The sequence below is a fragment of the Astatotilapia calliptera genome, chromosome 18 (assembly GCF_900246225.1).
Source record: "Astatotilapia calliptera chromosome 18, fAstCal1.2, whole genome shotgun sequence".
Lineage (NCBI taxonomy): Eukaryota > Metazoa > Chordata > Actinopteri > Cichliformes > Cichlidae > Astatotilapia > Astatotilapia calliptera.
In genome coordinates this window covers 19,809,327-19,827,756 of record NC_039319.1, presented here as the reverse complement: position 1 = coordinate 19,827,756, position 18,430 = coordinate 19,809,327, and the positions used below count along the sequence as shown (strand labels likewise).

The 18,430-nt window shown below is 40.3% G+C and overlaps 1 protein-coding gene across 2 annotated transcripts in view; it reads right to left on the bottom strand.

Annotated features, from left to right (window-relative positions):
- Positions 1 to 18,430, bottom strand: part of ephb1 (EPH receptor B1) — a 171,248-nt gene that overhangs the window by 41,069 nt on the left and 111,749 nt on the right. For both annotated transcript variants that reach the window (XM_026150315.1, XM_026150316.1), the window contains exons 6-7: positions 8,951 to 9,075; positions 434 to 596 (exon numbers count right to left, since the gene is read on the bottom strand). In XM_026150315.1, coding sequence (XP_026006100.1) covers positions 434 to 596; positions 8,951 to 9,075 — 288 coding nt within the window. The remainder of the gene's footprint in view (positions 1 to 433; positions 597 to 8,950; positions 9,076 to 18,430) is intronic.

Genomic DNA, 18,430 nt, shown 5'->3' with positions numbered 1-18,430 from the left:
CTCTCCAACAACCCCCCGCCATGCATGGCAGAAAATTTCTCTCATCAACTACTAATCACAGCTACGCATTCTGGGACAACTCTCCAGCAACAGAAGGGCTGGGTGAAAAACCAATTAGCTAAGCATTTTGGATCAAGCACAGTTAGTTGCACAAACAAAAGACACTCGGTGTTCAACGTATCCGAAGCACCCACACACACTCAAACCTGACTGTGAGGGAAATTAATTTAGCTGTAGAAATAGGAAGCGCAATCAAACATTATGCCTCTCCTCTATCTCACTTACTAATAACAATGCAACAACAAATACAAAGACAAGAACGTCTGAAAAAGAAAAAAAAGAGAGCTATTGTGCATGAAACGAAACAAACGAGACAGAGAAGGATAGAGCGAGAGGGAAGGAGAGCTGTTTCTCCTGGCTCTGCAATCCTTACCATCTGTGAGGGTTTGGAAGCACATCTTGCTGCTGTATTTGCCAAAGCCAGCCACAGTCCGTGCGCGCACCTGTACCACATAGACTGTACCCGGCCTGAGGGCCTCCACACGCGCTGTGTTAGTTTGGCTCCGCAGGATAGTGGAATTAATCTCTGCATGGTCCTGAAAAGAGCAACGATCACAGGCAGCAAGTTAGAGATAACTTCATGAGAAGATGTCAGAAGATGAAAGGATTAAATCACACCATGCAGAATTCAGAAAAGTCCAGTGTTGGCAAGTTTGAGATACAACAACCAAGTTTATGATGGAATCACGTATTCTGGTAATAGTAAGGAGAAATGGTCCTGAATTTAAAAGAAATTTTAAGTCGCATGTTACAGGAAATGCACTGTGCTTCTGAAAAACATCAGTGACAGAGAAAGAATAGAAGTCGATATAGAGAAGAGTAGATAAACAACAGACAGGAGCGACGAGGCAAAAGCTCTCCTTAAGGCTTCGGTGTGAATGCTTTATTAAACAGACAGTGGTAATATGTCTGTACACAAGTTTTTAAAAAGGCTTCAACCAGTTTGAACTTCAAATAAAATTTCAAACCACGACAGAGCACGTACGCGGTCTAAAACACACTGTGTAAAATATAAAAGCATTTATACAGTTACACGCATGCACAATATTGTAATTAAAGGCAATCGTTTCTTGCGGTTTACAAAGAGAAATCGCTACGTCAGAACATTAAAAACGCCACTGCGTGGTTTGTCGCTTGTGATGTGCTTCATGAGGTAATTTAATTACTGCAAGAAGTTTGAACATTTGATCCTCAGTTTTGTTCTTTGAAGTGGGTTTGCTTTTGTTGATTTATTTTTATTTATTTATTTTTTCAATCCAATTCCTCTGGCAGTAAGTATTTTACTTGTTTATGAAAAGGAATAGCTTAAAAATTCTTGCACGTCCCATGCAACATTCAATTTAAGGTGTTTCCCCTCTATTTTTTGTATTGATTTTTGAATTGGAATATCTATTTAGGATAGAAATCCAGTGGTGAAATCCAGCTTTTGTCAGCTGAGACAACTGGCAAAAATAAAAAAACATTCTGCAGAAAAGTCACTTTGAAACATGAATCCATGCTTTCATCACAACTCTGTTGGATTAGTGTAATTCTTTATATGTTGGTGTCGTCTTCAGCTGGTGCAAAATGCTGCAGCCTGACTTTTAACTGGACCACGGAAAAGAGAGCATATTACCCCTGTTTTATCCTCCCTGCCTGTCCATTTCGGAGTTCATTTTAAAATTCTTTTATTTGTTTTTTAGGTGATTAAATGGCCTTGCCCCGCCCTACCTCTCTGAGCTGCTGCATTTGCACTGCCCTTCCCCGTCGCTCAGCTGACCAGCTGCTCATGGATGTGCCGAGGAGCAGAGGCTCAGAGGGGACAGGGCTTTCGCCATAGCAGCTCCCAAATTGTGGAATTCATTGCTGCTTCTTATTAGACGGGCCTCTTCACTGCTAATCTTCAAAATTCGTTCTTAAGATCCACGTCTTCGGCTTGGCGTTTAACGCAGTTTGTATATTATTCTTTTTTTTATCCTTTTGTTTCACTCATGTTTAATCCTATCTTGTATTCTACTGATGCTTTTATTTTGCGTTTTAGTATCAATTCTGTTTATTTTATGTTTATCTATTTATTTATTCTGCGTACTTTTATTTTGTAGCACTTTGGTCAGTGGGAGCAAAATATATAGAAATGAGGGGTGGCTGAAGATTTTTGCACATTACTATATTTTCACTCTTACAGAGGCAGTCTGCAGTCTGCTGCAGTGTAGTCTGGGACTTGCTTTAGGTATCTGCTATTGTGGATCAGTAATGACTATGGCCTGTCACCTTCCCATAACCCAGAGTGAATATGACAGCCAGAAAATAAGACTGCACCTACACAACCCCCACCACTGCAAGCTGCTGATAGCTAGATGCTGACAGAAGTAGAGAAGGAAAAGGGCAGCTCAATGCAAAGGGGCCAATTTCCCTTGAATTAGTAGTGCAGTGTAAATATAGGCAACTTTTTCTTAAGTGTAATGAGTAAACTCATGCTTAATGCTAAATAAAAACTTCCAAAACATGTATGAGTATGCAGAGAAAACTTGAGAAAAAAAAATGACAACACTATGGAGTAGAAAAAAAAATAAAGGTAGAGAGGGAGGGGGGAGATGGTAGGAAGCGATAAGAAACTCGAGGCAGAAGGAACCCACATCAAAATCATTATCCAATCTTATTGGTGTAATTGAATCATTCCAGTTGCTCTGTCATTGAGCAGACGAGGTAAACACAGCTATGAAATCTGCCCCCCACATAATAACGTGAGCAATCACATTAACTCTTATTGGACACTCTGAGCTTGATGAAGACAAATGTTTGGGCCAGGGATGGGAGAGCATCACACCAACAGGCTTTCGCTCTATCTCTGAGAGAAAAGAGATATTTATAAACGCAATGCTGGATGTAACTGGTTTAGAGAGTTTAATCATTTCACAGACCTTTTGTACATGAGATCACACAAACTGTCATTTCACCAGTGTGCTGCATACAAATACTTGTGGAACTTGACTTCAGAGGAGCAGCTTGTGCATTTGAAAGAGGTGCGAAACACAAGAAGCCCCACGAGAGACTGAAACCCTTGTCACCTATTCATCTGGTCCAAGATATGGTTCAGTGCACGCGGACCACTTGGGGTCAAGATTTGCCTATTCCTGCTTATCAGTCATCGTGAATTTCCCTGAATCACACCCCCATCTGCTGAGCTTGAATGGGGGACAGGTGAGCAGACAGATGGCAAATCGCCAATGGGCAAGCATCCCTTGGGGGAGCCCCAGCTAGCAATGGCCCTTTCATGCTGCCTGTCAAATGGGGATTATGTGACACACACACACACACACACACATCTGCTACTTAAAATGAGCTGGCATTTGGCACTCCAGCAGGTTAGGAGATAACCAATGAAAGCCCATGCCAGGAGGGACTTCCAGGTATGAGAGGTCCTCCCCTGCTGCCAGTCAAATGAGGATTAGGAGGACCACACCCATACTTGCTAAATAAAGACAAAGTTGCAGGTGGGAAGGCAGATGGCGGAGCAGCCAATCAAAAGCGTTGCCAGGGGTGACAGAGAGTAAGCAATATGGGGAGTTTGGGCTCTATGACATGTAATAAAATCACCGAAACACACTTAGCGAGGCAACTCTCTCATGAATATTGTTCACAGATTTAATCGATTCATTTTTATTGATGTGTCTTGTCCGGACTGTTGTTAATACACGAGCACATGTCTATTAATTATAACCTACCACCTACATGACTAACATAAAGTAGTGACACTGCATATATTTGGATGTTTTAATTGAAGTTCTTATGGAGAATCTATTATATTTATTAGAATTATTGTATTACTACCAGAGCAATTATAATTGTATTGGTATTAACAGACTGTCACTTCTTTCTTTTTTTTCAAATTCCAATACACACCCAGTTGCTCTTCTAGTGCCAGTTTTCCTTGGCCACTTGTCATCCTTTCACTTCTGGAAATTTGTATTTTTGTGTGACTTTCTGAATCGAAACGATTCCTCTTGTGGGTCTGTTATAGCTGGTAGTCATATAAGACTATTTAAAAAAGCCTGATTTGACTTCACTTCACTTGGTCTGCAAAAACAAACAAACTATGTGTACACAGACACCTCTCAAAGTACACATAGTTTGTTTGTTTTTAAAAAACAAAAACAAAAAAACCCCCACCAAAAATGGACAGCATGGCTCCTTGGCACAGAGACAAACTTGGTAGTACCATGTGTCTTATTGAAAAGCTCACACACATGGGTGCACTCACACGCGCACATAAAGAGAAAGATGGGGAGTATATAAGACAAAATTTTGATATTTGAAGAAAAAAAAAAACTCTTCTATTAATGTTCCCAATTAAAATGTATTGCCTAAGGTTGGGAAAAAACCACTTTAGTAGGGGGCAACAATTTAAATCTCAGAGAGTAGATAGTTTTTATTTCCAAATGCAAATAATTACCACTGCCTCATGAATTCTAATCTAAAAGGAAAATGGTAATTATTTTTAAATTGTAAAATAGTCGTGATAAAAATACGACATTAAAGACCCCCAATGTCTCTTAATGATTTTGTGAAGTAAAGAAGTTAAACCAGTGTAAGAGCAAATTTTATCCCCACACAAAAAGGGTCTCGCATTTGTTTTTCATTGCGATTCTGCAAAGCTGTATGTTTAACACTAATGAGGATGGTAAAAGACAAGCAAGAAAATTCAATTTATCTAATGTAAGTTTCAAGGGAAACCTATTTGTTTTTGCTCTTTGAGTTTTTCTTGTTCTTTGTAGGTAGGCACCTTTTCTTTTTCTCTTTGTATGCATTCCATTCACCTGGAGACCTACAAGAAGGCTTCGGTAAGTGAGTAGGGAGACAAACAAAGAGGGAGAAAAGAAGAGAGTGCGCTCTTGCTGAGGGACTGAGGGAGTGCTGCATAAGTTCCAATGAGAGAAAAAAAAGAAGAAAAAAAGAAAAAGAAAACTTTTTTTAGTGTGTGTGTCCATAAAAGTGTTGTAGTTGAGACAAAGGAATAACATGCATTCCCAATTACTTCTTCTGAGGACCTTTTAATTATATGTAAGGTGAGATTTGCAGTAAGACTGCCCCCCAAAAAGTTGTAAGTGTTAATGGTCAGTATGTTGCAGATCATAGTGACATGCCATAAAACTTGCATTTGCTCTCGAATTTGTTACACCGTAGCATGACAGTACTGCTGTCATCCAGAATGGATACACCTGGACTGCTGCCGACACGCAAACACTGACACTCGCTCACACACAGATCCCGGCACACACACACACATCCTCTCTCTGACACCAGCAGAGCAATCAGTAACCAGAGCCGGTGGCTGCTCCGCTCCAGCCTTAATGGAGGGCCTGACCTCCGCTACGCTGCGTTATTTCCACCCTCCCCAAATTTTCAGGCAACCAGAGGAAAAGGGGTCTGAGAAAAATGGAGAGAACGAGAGCATGCGATTCTACTTTTTCTCAACAAATCTTCGACTCATTTAATCTTGCTTCCCAATTTACAGAGTCCTGAGACCGCTTACTCTGGAATGAGAAGGTAGGTTGAAGAAGTGAGCGAAGCCTGTTGAGAGAACAGCCTCCAGCATTTTCTTGAGGTTTCAAGTGAAATTGTCAAAATGCAGTCATTTCCAACAGCTTTATATATGCAGCTACAGCTTAAACTGCAGTTCTACTATATATGGAAAATTTGGACTTATTCTGCAGCTTTACGATTATCATTACTGTTAACATTTTATATAGCAGAACATTTTCAGAAATGATAAATATTAAGTTGTTCGTTTAGTGATGTTGCTTATCATTAAATGAAATGTGCAAACATACACGGAAAAACAGTTCATAAGGCATAAAGAAGAGTTTTTGAGCACCTTTCTGCTTCAACACAGCCTGAACTCTCTTAGCTTTCCACTCAGTTTCTTTGGATTCATCACTCCATGAAACCTGTTACCACTGTTTTTTAGTCCAGTTCTTTTGTAATCTGGCACAACTCAGCCTTGTTTCCCCGTTTCACTAATGAGACCTCGGCAATCAGTAGAAGGATAAACTGAAGGACCAGATGCATCTTTCACCTGAATTTTTCCTCCTACTTTTTAAGAATGTGATTTTCAGATACTGTTCAGCTGCTGCAGCTTGTTTTTAGGCCTGCTACGTCTTCTTTTGTCCTGCACTTGTTCATTTTCCTCAGCATATTTAAAGATAAACTGCGCACCATGCCAAGATATGCCAACTTTTCAGATAATACCTCTGGGAATCACTCCGTTGATGCGAAAAATATTTAATCACTGTCAAACTGTCACTTTTTACAGATTCAACTAAAGAAATGGGAACAAATTATACGTTTTTGGCGAAGCGCTGCTAGTAATTTAAAAATTGGTTCTTTGCTAAGTTGTCTGTTATGTGTAAACACAACACGGGTTCATCCCTTGAGTTAGTTGCCTTTTTTATGCTTGAATGATTCACAGGTCAGTGTCGAGTAGCTTAAACAAACAAACAAAAACATTCCTCAGAAAATTGTCAGGTACAAGTACCGGTACTGGAAATGAGTGAAAAAGCTGCCACTTATTTCTAAAGCTCAAAAACGTTTTAAATTTAGAATAATGTGGCTCGAAACTTTTTCCACAGTATTGTATATGGGACATCGGTGCAATTGAGACATTTCTTTCCCAAAAGCAGTTATTTTAAAATAAAAATAAAGAAGGAAATACCTAAAGATCTGTGCAAACATTCTGCTTCACTGACAGCATGACTACATTTTTTTTTTAGCTTTTCCAGCGAGTGACTTAAAGCAGACATGCTTTAAGCCTGAGTCCTGTAGCCCCAGAGGGTGTCCTGGTGGCTCAGCAGACAACATCACAGAGCATGTACTTTTCCTTGCATGTATATCTCCCTTTAAAAATGATCAAGAACCAGTCCAATCACTGTTGCATATGACATTCTGTATTGCACTGTCACAGAAAAAACAAAACAGCAAACAATCAAACCTGCGTACAAGAACTAAACTTGTATCGAACAAGTACTATGACGAGGTTGTGAGAGAAGTAGATCATTCCTTTATGAACAACCTGAAGTATTACTCAACACAAAATGTGACAATGCCATGCTGTTAGAGAAGTTGCCATTGTCAGTGACTATATGTGGCTCCCGGGGAGATGGAGTTTGCAGAAAGACAGCTCATGCTTTGCTGTGCTAAGGACTAGCTGACTGTGGCAGGCACACTGAGAAAATCAACTCCATAACCATAACAGTGTTACTACTCTCATATTCAAAAGGCCACATCATCACTTTACAGCAGAATGGGCAAGAAAGCAAGGAAGATAAACTCACGAGAAAGCCATGCCAAGGTGTGTGACAGAGAGAATCTACATGGCATTACGCACTTATGTGCATAGGGAAATTTAGCAGGCTGGGAAATTACACTTCAATCCATTTAGCTTCATTTGATTCTTTTGGCCAAAAACTTCAACCACCTGCACTTTTGGTTGGTTGGTGCTTAATCAGGCATAAAAACACATCTACACTGACACTTTGGACAGCCAGGGCTGGCTGAAGAAGTGTCTGTTCAGAACCTATAAAAAGCTGCGTCAGATCCAAAATACAGCTTGTCAGAAGAGGACCACCGTAGTGGAAATCTCATCTTCACAGCCCAGTGTGTCACAAAGCAATCACTCTGACTCTCCTTCTGTGTCTTACTCAGAGTCACACGGGGAAGTATTTTTCCAGATAGACACAAAAACATAGGGGTATATGTAGGTGCATTAAGACTGAGCCAGACAGGGTCGAGTACAACCTCTCTGTCACCTGAGCTATCCCAGTACAATTAGCAACCTTGTCCTTGTTAATTCACTAATTTGTGATTACGCAGTGCTCATCTATTTGTGTGAGGATGCACTGCATAAACATCAATAGGATTAGGTTTCATTGATATTCATGAGCTAATGGGGGGGGGGGGGGGGGGGGGCTGTATAAGTGTTATTTACACGACACTAAGCTGTCTGGCAGATAAGGTTTCTCAGGGCCATCGCAATCAGATTCAATTTCATGACCTGTGCAATGCCAGAGGGGAAAACAGCAAGCGCTGCAGCTAATATTGGATAACTGAGTGTCCAACTGCAAACACTATTTAAAAACATGATTGTTGTTCTCTCTGATAGAAAATGCTAAATGTGACAAAACTATTCTAAGGTGGGATTGTGAATATTGATCGCAAAGCCTTAGCCAAAATGAGTTTGTGTGAAGTAAATAACTCAACACAAAAAGAATAAAAAAAAAACATTGATAAAACTATATTGATTTTTTATCTTTTATTTGAAAAGCAGAACATGAGTGAAGGTGCACCAAATCTTAGCTTAGGATGACAAGGACTGGAGAGAAAAAAAAACAAACTGCACAACCAACTTTGCTATACCTATCGATCAGCTTGAGGAGGACAAACAAGGACCCAAACAAAAAAGCTAAAGTCTCCAATCTCTCAGTATCATTATGTTCAAGGCCTTGGGAAAAGCCTACAGGTCAATACTTGTGCAGCAGAGGCTCCGTGGGGTAGGACTGGCGACTTAATAAAGCAGACGTATTGTGTGTGAGCAGACGGGTCGATGTGACTCCCTCCAGATGCAATGCATTTTCACAGTGGGACAGGTTGCTGCACTACGCAGAGTGGGCCTGGAGCAGAGGTCAAACTATTCGCTTCATCAGCAGCCGAAACCAAAGAACAGTGGGAGAGGCAGAGTGAACACAGCGAAAGAACATATTATCAACCCAGGGGGACTCAGCTCAGAGATATCAAGGAGAGCTTTGGTTTTTGGGCGGATTTATATGCAGTTGAATATGCAGAGTAGACGACACGAGTAAAAGAACTTCAGCCATTACAGAAACACACACACACACACACACACACACACACTTACCTTTTCATAGTAGCGTAGCTCGTAGTCGAGGATGATGCCATTTGGCTGTTCTGGTTGAGGCCATGAGAGTGTGAAGCTATTCATGGTGGAGCTGATTTGGTGCATGATGGGAACTATTGAAGGAGCTGGAGGAGACAGAACAAGTAAGACAAAATTAGTGCATTTCTATAATAACCGGCTTTAATTACACATGTTTCTCGCCCACAAGTGTTTGTTGGTTGTAGGTGGTTATTCAAAAATACTCAAATTCAAGATAATTAAACAGATTGGTGAGCAAGGGTAGCCTGACTAAACAGCTGAATTGCTCAGTTCTGTGCATGTTTGTCTGTCCTCAAGGCTCAATTTCATGAAACCTGGAGGTGAAGTTAGAAAATGCAGAGCGCTTTCTCTAAAGTTAGGGGATTTGCTTTAGTGCATTTAGTTCAATAATTCAATCCAAATACTTTCAAACATGATGGTCTATGTTTTAAAAAATAGTGCACTTTTGAATTCTGTACATGTGCAAATAAAACATCACGCTGCTGCACAAATACAAACTGAACTATTTCACCATCAGTATGCTTCTCAGAGTCCGAGCGGCTTAAACAGTGCAACTGCCTCTCTCATTAGTAAGCAGGTAAGCAGCTGAGTTAGAGCGATTAGGCCTGCTCTCTGCCATATTCTGGCACCGCAGGACCAAATATAAACTGGCTTTAGCCAAAACAGATCTGCCAATTTTGGCCGAGATTTGTGGGCGTGGACTTGGGCCGAGCGAGCAGGACTCTGGCTACCAGAATGGTCCATCACCACGAGCCTGGCAAGTGTCCCGCTACCATTGTGTTAGATTTTGTCCGCTGATGGGCAGAGAATTCAGGAGCATGAGTGTAGCCTCTACAGGATGCACTGGATCAGTTCTCCCTTTTCTTTCACGACTACTCATTCACACAGTTGTGTTAACTTAGACTTAAAAACTTAAATATCAACTTGTTTTCATTTCTGTCATTATTAAATTTCATAAACATTTTTTTTCCTGAAAATTCAGTGAGAGTATAGGTAGTAAAACTAAATAAAACAGACACTGAGTGTCTTTGCTACCTTTGGGTTATAAAAAAATGAAAATATTGCACATTTTTATACTGATCAATCTTATGTTCTGTAAAAATATTTTTATATTAATTCACAATTTGCATCACAAGTTATTGTGAGGACTGCCGAGGCATATTACAGCGATAACACTGTAAATACACGTTATTACTTTTGCCTTTAAAGAAAAAAGCACTTAAGGCTTAAAATCATTAAACTGATGAGACAAAATTATCATACTTGGCCACTTATTCATACAGGAAATTGAACCATTATTATAAATGAGTGAGTCAGTATGTGACCCCACAGCAGTGAATTTAAAGTCAGATGTTTTCATTCAGTCAGGTTTGAGTAAAAAACATTGACTGATGAAAATCTGGTCATTACAAAACCATCAGCTTCGAGGGAAATTGTGCATTTTCTGCATAAGCAGCTGTTACGTCCAACATAATACATACTGAAAATAGACCCAGTAGAAATCACTTTGCATTTTATATTATTCATTTAATCAGTTTTTGTGTTATTAAGGAAAAAGTCTTGGGACCATTTATGAGTTTTCTCTTTTTCATTTAGTTGAATTATATACAAATAGATTGTGTTTGTTTGATTTCTTGTACACTTGCTTGTTGCATTTGAAAAGGTGAGTCCTGTAAAACCCTTACTGGCTTCTTTCCTATCATGCATAACAGTATTTGTATCTTCTGCTCAACTGTGTAAATAAATACGAAACTCGTGCATTTCATATTATGATTAATCAATGCAGACATCTTGGTAATTCCAAAAGATTTGGGTTTTTTTGTTTGTTGTTTTTTTCACTTGCAACAGTATACTCTATTATTAGCGATATCAGTATCAGTGATGTCCTAGTGAACCAAATTATAGAGCAGAAAGGGAAAAAAAGCAAGCTTTGCACCCAGCCAGTATATTCAAGACGGAGTCAATACAAACAATGCCCCTGTTTGCATATGAACTGCATCTTTTTCATGTAATGAAACCCTTTAAAATCAAATCACTATAGTACCGTGATTGTTTTGACCCAGCTCCACCGTATATTCCATCCTTCAGCCCAAGTACACCTGAACGCACACACACGGGCTGTCAATTAACCCCGACAGTAAGCAATTTCCTGCTCATCTCATATTTTTTTGCCCTCTGCAACTGTCATACCGCTATCATCTGTGCTCCTCTTCATGCTTCACATGTTGCTCGGAGATTGTATTATAAATAAAACTTGATAAAACTTGCGCTGTGTGTGCATGCCGATGTGCCTGCGCTTATGTTTGCGTGCTGTGTTATATCTTTGAATTTAAGTTAGATGAAAGTCTAAGAAGACATTTTTTTAAATTCAAGATAAGACCTCTGTGTGAACCAGAGCGGGATCTGATCAGCTGCAAGCATGCTTTTAATCTATATGGACTACAAGTGTGAAGTAAAATGAATTGAACTGAAATTAAATTAAATCCTATTTTTACCGTTTAAAATAAAAAAGGTGTTGCATGCTGATGCGGTGTCCCTCAGGTTGTCTTACTGCTTAGTATTACTTCTTTTACTATTTTTGTCACTGCTGTTATTTAGCGAATCTGTGTCGTGTTGTTGCTGAATGCAGTATCTAAGCTACTTTGACAATGATTTTTCTTACTCCCGCTTGTAGTATTAATTTATGTAATCCCATTAAGACTTTAAATATCACAAACAGTGTCACATTGACTGTAAGCTTTGGGGGTTTTCTTTCTTTTGGTCCACATGGGACCCATTTTGCCTTCCTCTGGCTGGAGCTTACTTTCCAAAGGTCTGGAATTCTGTGTGGGGGAAAAAAACAAACGAGCCCAGAGCAAAATGAAATACTACTTCAGGTTTCAAGAAAGACAGGACAGAAGAGTCTCATTGTGCTTCTGTCTGGTAACAGATGGAAAGAATAGCTCAAAGAATCAAGCCAAAGGCTACCACAATGTCTTTTCATGCCAGATATGTCTGATTTAGACTTCTGCGGGAAACCTACGTCGTAAGCAGAAACCCTTTTTAACACTAACCTTCCACATAACCTGACACGCACCTCTCGAGAAATGTAACTACACGTCAGGTCGATGTGACCTGTAACTATTGTAATTGGCCAGTGTAGCGCCATTGAATCCTCCTATTAAGACCGGATACCCAGAGGGGGAAAAAATGTCCCAACATTTCGTGTTTTTTCTATACGCTTCCAGCACGGTGATTAATGTGTAACCATACACACGCATAAATGTAGCCAACCATGTCTGCCATAATGTAAGTTAAGTTATAGGCTCTATAAAGGCTCCACACAGAAGTCTGAATCAGAAATTAGGGGAGGATTAAAAGAAAACGGTAAAGATTTGATTACTTGTGCTGTAATGGGACAGATCAGTCATGTGGCAATGGAGCTCCTGATAGGCTATTACCTGTGACACGATCAATCAGAGCTGTGCTTGGACACTGAGGCCACAAAGTTTAATATTTCAATTTGTAACATGCGGAGAATTATAATATAATAACATATGTAATAATCACATTTTGTTTCAGCTGGATTTGGCATCAAAGCAGCAATAAGAAGCCAAGCCCTCTTTATTTAGCTGTCTTTGTGCTGCAGAGAGTGCAGCAAGGACTACGGCACAAATCACAAGGCTGCAGTAACTGAAGCCTGTGCTGCAAAGTGAAACAGTGAGCATATGCTGCATTTTACTTTGCACATCCATATATCCCATTGTAGATACTGTAAATCTGTTTAAGCTGTAAAGTTGCATTCATTTGCACAGAAATAACACAAAAGATCAGAAAGTTAAGACACAACTTAAAACTTTATTTTGACCAAACATGTAGTTGCTCTTTCACAACTTTGGAGCTGCTGAGCGTCAGACTCTTAATAAATGATGCACCAGGATGTGTTTTCTTATTTCTGTAAAATGCATCAATCTGTGATCCAGGAGGAAACTTTTCTTTTTAAGCAAAAGCAGCACAAATTATTCAATAAAAAATTAGACTGCTTAGCTTTAATGCACAAATCAGTTTCTGGAATGACATACATAAATATGCCCCAGATTTAACTCCATCATCATAAAGTAATTCACGCTGCTATAATGGACTCTAATTAAAAGTTAAAGGATGAATTAAACCAGAGTTACTCATCAAACCAATTTGTGAAGACACAAGTGACTTTGATTATAAAATATATTCTGCCTACTGCTCATGTAAGTTCAAAGCCTTGGTGTTTCATATAGTCCTGGAAAGAAATCCTCACCCCCATGTTTGCAGGCATAAATACAGCCCCACACAAGCCCATGCTCTACATCAGGGGTGCCCAATCCCCGTCCTCGAGAGCTACCGTCCTGCAGCATTTAGATGCATCCTTGTTCCCACACACCTGAATCAAATGGTTTGATCTCTTCAGCATGCCATCGTGTTTGGCAAAGGCCTGATAACAAGCCATTCATTTGATTCAGGTGTGTGGGAACAAGGATGCATCTAAAAGCTGCAGGACGGTAGCTCTCGAGGACCGGGATTGGGCACCCCTGCTCTACATTGTGCACCTATCAGCCACTTGGCTCTTGGCCTGCTCGCTGAGGCCTAGTCATCACTCCACCTGGTCTCCACTCACATCTTGCTGAATAACTCCTCTGTTCAAAAGGCAGCAAATGGCACCCTCTCTCAACTAAGTCATCTTTTTATCACAGTCCTTGGTGATTATTCCATTTCTTTTGCTTCTCTGTGTACTTCACTCTTGCATAAGCATTCAAGTTATAGTAGGGAAAAAACCCTCTGACCTTTTTACATGTGTTTGCACGTAAATCCTGTTTTCTAAGAAAACCAAGGTTATTCGACAGCTTCGACTGGGGTTAGTATTTCTTGATGTGAATGTCAGATAATTTTGTAAAATGTAAATGTTGAACAAATGAATAGGCTCTGTTTATCCTGTCAGTGTGAATGGATTTTGTTCCGTCTGCCTTTCTTGGCTCTCACCTCCTGCCCCCACCTTTCCTGCTCCTATACCCTAGACAGAGAGTGTAAGGGCTAAGCTTCACCTCAGTGCACTTCAGCCTCTTTGCTTCTCAGGCTAGTTCACGCTCCACTGACCAGGGCTAGGGCTGCCTGGGCCGCATTATCAATTACCGGCCACAGGCACACACTGTTCCTGACAGACCCCAGGGAGGGGCACTCCACGCAGAAATTACTGCAGCAAAAAAAGAGAAGAAAAAAAAGAAGAAGAGGGGAGCCCTGAGTCCTTGTCCCAACCAAATTCATACAGAAAAACAATGAAATTGTTTTTTCTTTTTTTCCCAGCGATTCAGGTGTTGTGCGTCACTGATGGCCAATTTGGAGGAACAACATCCAATCAGAGCCTTTTATGTTCATTAACTAGTGCTAGAGGATCTCATACAATACAAGAGCTGAGATGTTCTTGTTATTACTCCTTTAACCAATTTAAGTTTGGCATAACTAATGCAGTTGTTGTTTCCCAAAAGCACAACACAGACTCTCAGTGAACTCAAACATCAGCTCAACTGGAATAATGTGATATTAACATGTACCCTTATAATATACATTTCCACTACCCTCTCTGAAGAGGAGAGGGATTTTTTTTTTTTAAAACAGCCGTGTCCCACTGGACATACTGACTGTGCTCAGAGAAGAAAAGCAGAACAGGAAAAAAAAAAATCATGTGCACATGTATGTGGGTCCTACCAGGCTACGTGTGAAGAGCCTGTCACAGACAATGTGTCGTGCCTATATGAGGGTGAGGTTCAGCCCAATGAAGCACCGCTGTCCCCACCAACTGCGTCCCCCGCTGTCACCATGGGACGATGATGGTGACAGTGATTGGTGACTGTGTCCTGCACTCCTCCCTCCCCCCTCCATCCTTCCCATCCCTTGCTCCTGTGCTCCACTTTTATCTGGCCTCACTCACAGCCCCTGGCTTTTAATGCAGAGCTCGGCTCACCATTAATCAAAGTCAAAGCCTCCAAGCTTCTGACTTAGACAGAAAGAGAGAGAGAAAAGAAGGAGGGACAGAGATGGGCCGGGACAGAAGCACGAGACAAAGTGATGAAAGAATGAAAAGCTTATTTTTTTTCTGCAATTAATCAACTGTAGAATATAGATGAGGTGAAGCACCACTTTGCATGTGTGCCACAAAGCTGAGGCTGTGGTTTCGCAGTGATTCCTCCAGCATGAAGTTGGTATAACTAATGTTAAACAGGAATGGTCAAAACTACTGCAGAGATACCGCAACTTTTAGTCTTCTTGGAAAAAGATCTGAACAAAAAAGGTGTATATCATCCATCTTTGGAAAGTCCCTCAAAAGCTATAGTAGAGATTACATAACTGTTTCCACAAGGTCAGAAGTGCTGCCTCAGACTAACAAAGTAAAGTTAATGTGTAAAAAGTGTGAAGCTCCCTTTGAATTATTAGTTAAAGGCTATTTTCTGTATCTTGTACAAGGCAGTCAAATTGTTTTATAAGGTCAAACTCAAAATGAGAATAAAAGTTTCCAGTCTCCTTTCTTTCTCTGTGGCCTTTTTCTCATTAGAAACAGACTGAGATGGCTATACAAGTTCCTCGTATTCACATTTGAATTCCCGGCTAGAAATTCCTGCTCTGCCTCAGTTAGTATATGACAGAACAGAAAGTTATACTAGAATTCGTCAGCAGATCTTGTGCCACAGCCATATTCACTTCTGTGCAAAGGGGGGGGGGGGGGGGGGGGGGAAGCAAACAAATATATATAAACATATTCGTTGCCACATGTACAAGTTGTTCTTTGTGCACTCGTGTTTTGTTTTTCAAGATGCTGCCACGCTACTGAACTGTGAAGCCTCTTAATAGCAACTCAGTGTCTCAGATGAGGGAAGCAGCCCATGTTGCCGTGCCTCTGTCAAAGGCATAGGTTCGACTGCCTTCCACCTTATTATCAGGGGCTCAGAGGGCCAAGCCAGCCATGACTACATGGTAATGGGCCTCTCTTGAACATCTTAAAGAGGGATCAGTTCAGCGCCAAGGATTTCTGTCAAGGAACCATGGTTTGAATTATTTTTAAAATCACATTATACGTGGACGATTCCAAACACAGAAAAAAAAGGAAGCACACACACAAGAAAAAAAAAAGAAGAAAATACCAGATACTTTCACACAGGAACAAGCGCACACAGAAACACAAACGTATGCTTACTTAAAACATCACATAGAGACATCAGAACTGACAAGGTGGCTCAGTGGCATCAGAACCGACACTTTTATTTTTTTCCCGCCTGCAGCTAATACCTCATTTTCTGGATCCAGGGACAGGATCCAACAGTTATGGGAACAGACATTAAGTGAAATAAAAATGGCACACTGGAGAGAGCCTCAAGACCCGTTTAAGATGATGAAGCTCTCAGACACCCTAAATCTTATACAGTGAGTGTAAAGCAACAAGAAACAAGGCAACACCCCAAAACAAATGGAAAGGCTGTAAACTGAAAAGACATAATGAGCAGTGTCTCCATGGACATGTTTGCCTAACATCTCATTGGGTTTTAGAACCCCACAGATGGCAGCTCTCTTTAATTCATCTGGTTGTTTGGATTTCAGTCTACTGCACTACATCTTAGTATCTTAAATGCAACTCGCCCAGGCAGACTTGCCCATAGAAGGCTTAGGATAGTAGTGTTTGCATTTCTGTGGGAATGGCTCTCCAAACAGCAACTAAGTGGAGGAGGATTGTTTGTAGATACACTTGGCGTTCTGTGGTCTGAGGGATTGTTGGCACATAATCTAGGTCAAGAAGGCTGTGCTAGTAAGATCAGAGAAATGTTGGGTATTAGCTCCATAAAACAGCACCAGTCAAGAGGCTTTTGGATATTTATTTCATGAAGTGTTCACTAAAACCCCACATAACAATTCAGGGAACAGAGTTACCACATTTGAAAAGGTTGGGATAAAAAAAAACCCAACAAAAACACTTTGCTAGCAGCACTTTGTACAAGTTAACTGCCCAGGATGGAATAAATGAGGGAACACGGCTAGCACAGTGTAGTATTCACCACACGTTTATGGTTTTACTGCCAATGGTGTGACCATATATATTTAACTCTGTGGCCATATTGTATTTAACTAAATCCAAAATAGAGTTTCTTAATCTTTAAATTAAACAACATACAGTAAAAGCTATTATCCAGTGGCCAAGATAGATAAATATGACTAAATTCAGGCCAGGCTTGAATGATGGTCTTAACGGGGGCAGTATATAACCTGTGTGTCTTTATCATTATATGTGTGTGTGTGTGCGTGTTTGTTTCCTGGAGAGCAAAGGCTGTGAATGAACTCCTAAATCACACTATTGATCAGCCCTTCCTCCCAGACACACGCTGGGATCGAGGGCAGTTAAATGGCCTCTTTGGTGATTCACACTAAATCCCCTTACCCTCCTCCCCCACTATCCTCTCCTTTTCTTCTACTCCTCCACAGTCTCCCCTTGCTCCCCTCAACCTTGTCTTTTCATAGCCAGTTCATGCTACAGCCATCTAAATACTGCTGCATACTGTTTTCTGGATACCCTTGGTTTACCGTAATCACACGACTATTTATGGTAAACCCAAGTCAAAATGAAAATGCAAAGACTTCACCAACACAAGTGCAAACTTTTTATCATGATCACTTGAACACATATCCCCTCACAGGTTGTTATCAGACCAGAAAGGCAATAATGTAACACTGCCCTTGACAAACAGCCTATATTTCACAGGTAGGCTCTACTTATCTTCTAAATTATATATTTTATGGTGTTATTTGTAGTTTAGAATCAGGGAAATGTAAATTTTTGCTATCAATGCCTGAACTGAAATTGAGTGTGAAACTGATAAAACTGTCTTTTTATTGCTTTTCCGTGACCTGAAACTATATCACTGGCCGTACGCTTTGGAGTCATGTTAAGGTGCAATGCTGTATATGGATATAAAGGCTATAGTTTAAGATAGTCTTCAAAAAGTTGATCCTTTAGTCTTAAATTCAATCCGCAAGACCTCCCGACAACTATGGATTGTATAAATAAGTAAGCAATATGTACATTTCCATGGCAAACATGGAAATTAGCCACCTGTAGCAAAAAATGCAAGCCTTACATGTGAAAGATCACTGGTTATATTCTGGGAACTTGTGACATCTAGTCCACTCCTAGTCTAGTCCCTATCAGGTCCCAGTCCCAAATAACTGGAAGGGTTGCATCACGCTGGGCTTCTGGTGTAAAATCTGTTGTGGTGACCCCTTTGGAAAATAAGAGATCAGTCAAAAATACCTTATTGATGAAAACTGCTAACTGCATTATGGATCTCTATGCCAGATCTCTTCTGGCATACCCAGTGCAGGGTGATTTGTCCATTGATCAGTATAAACATCTTCCTTTTTATTTGTTCTAATAGCTTTTACTTTATG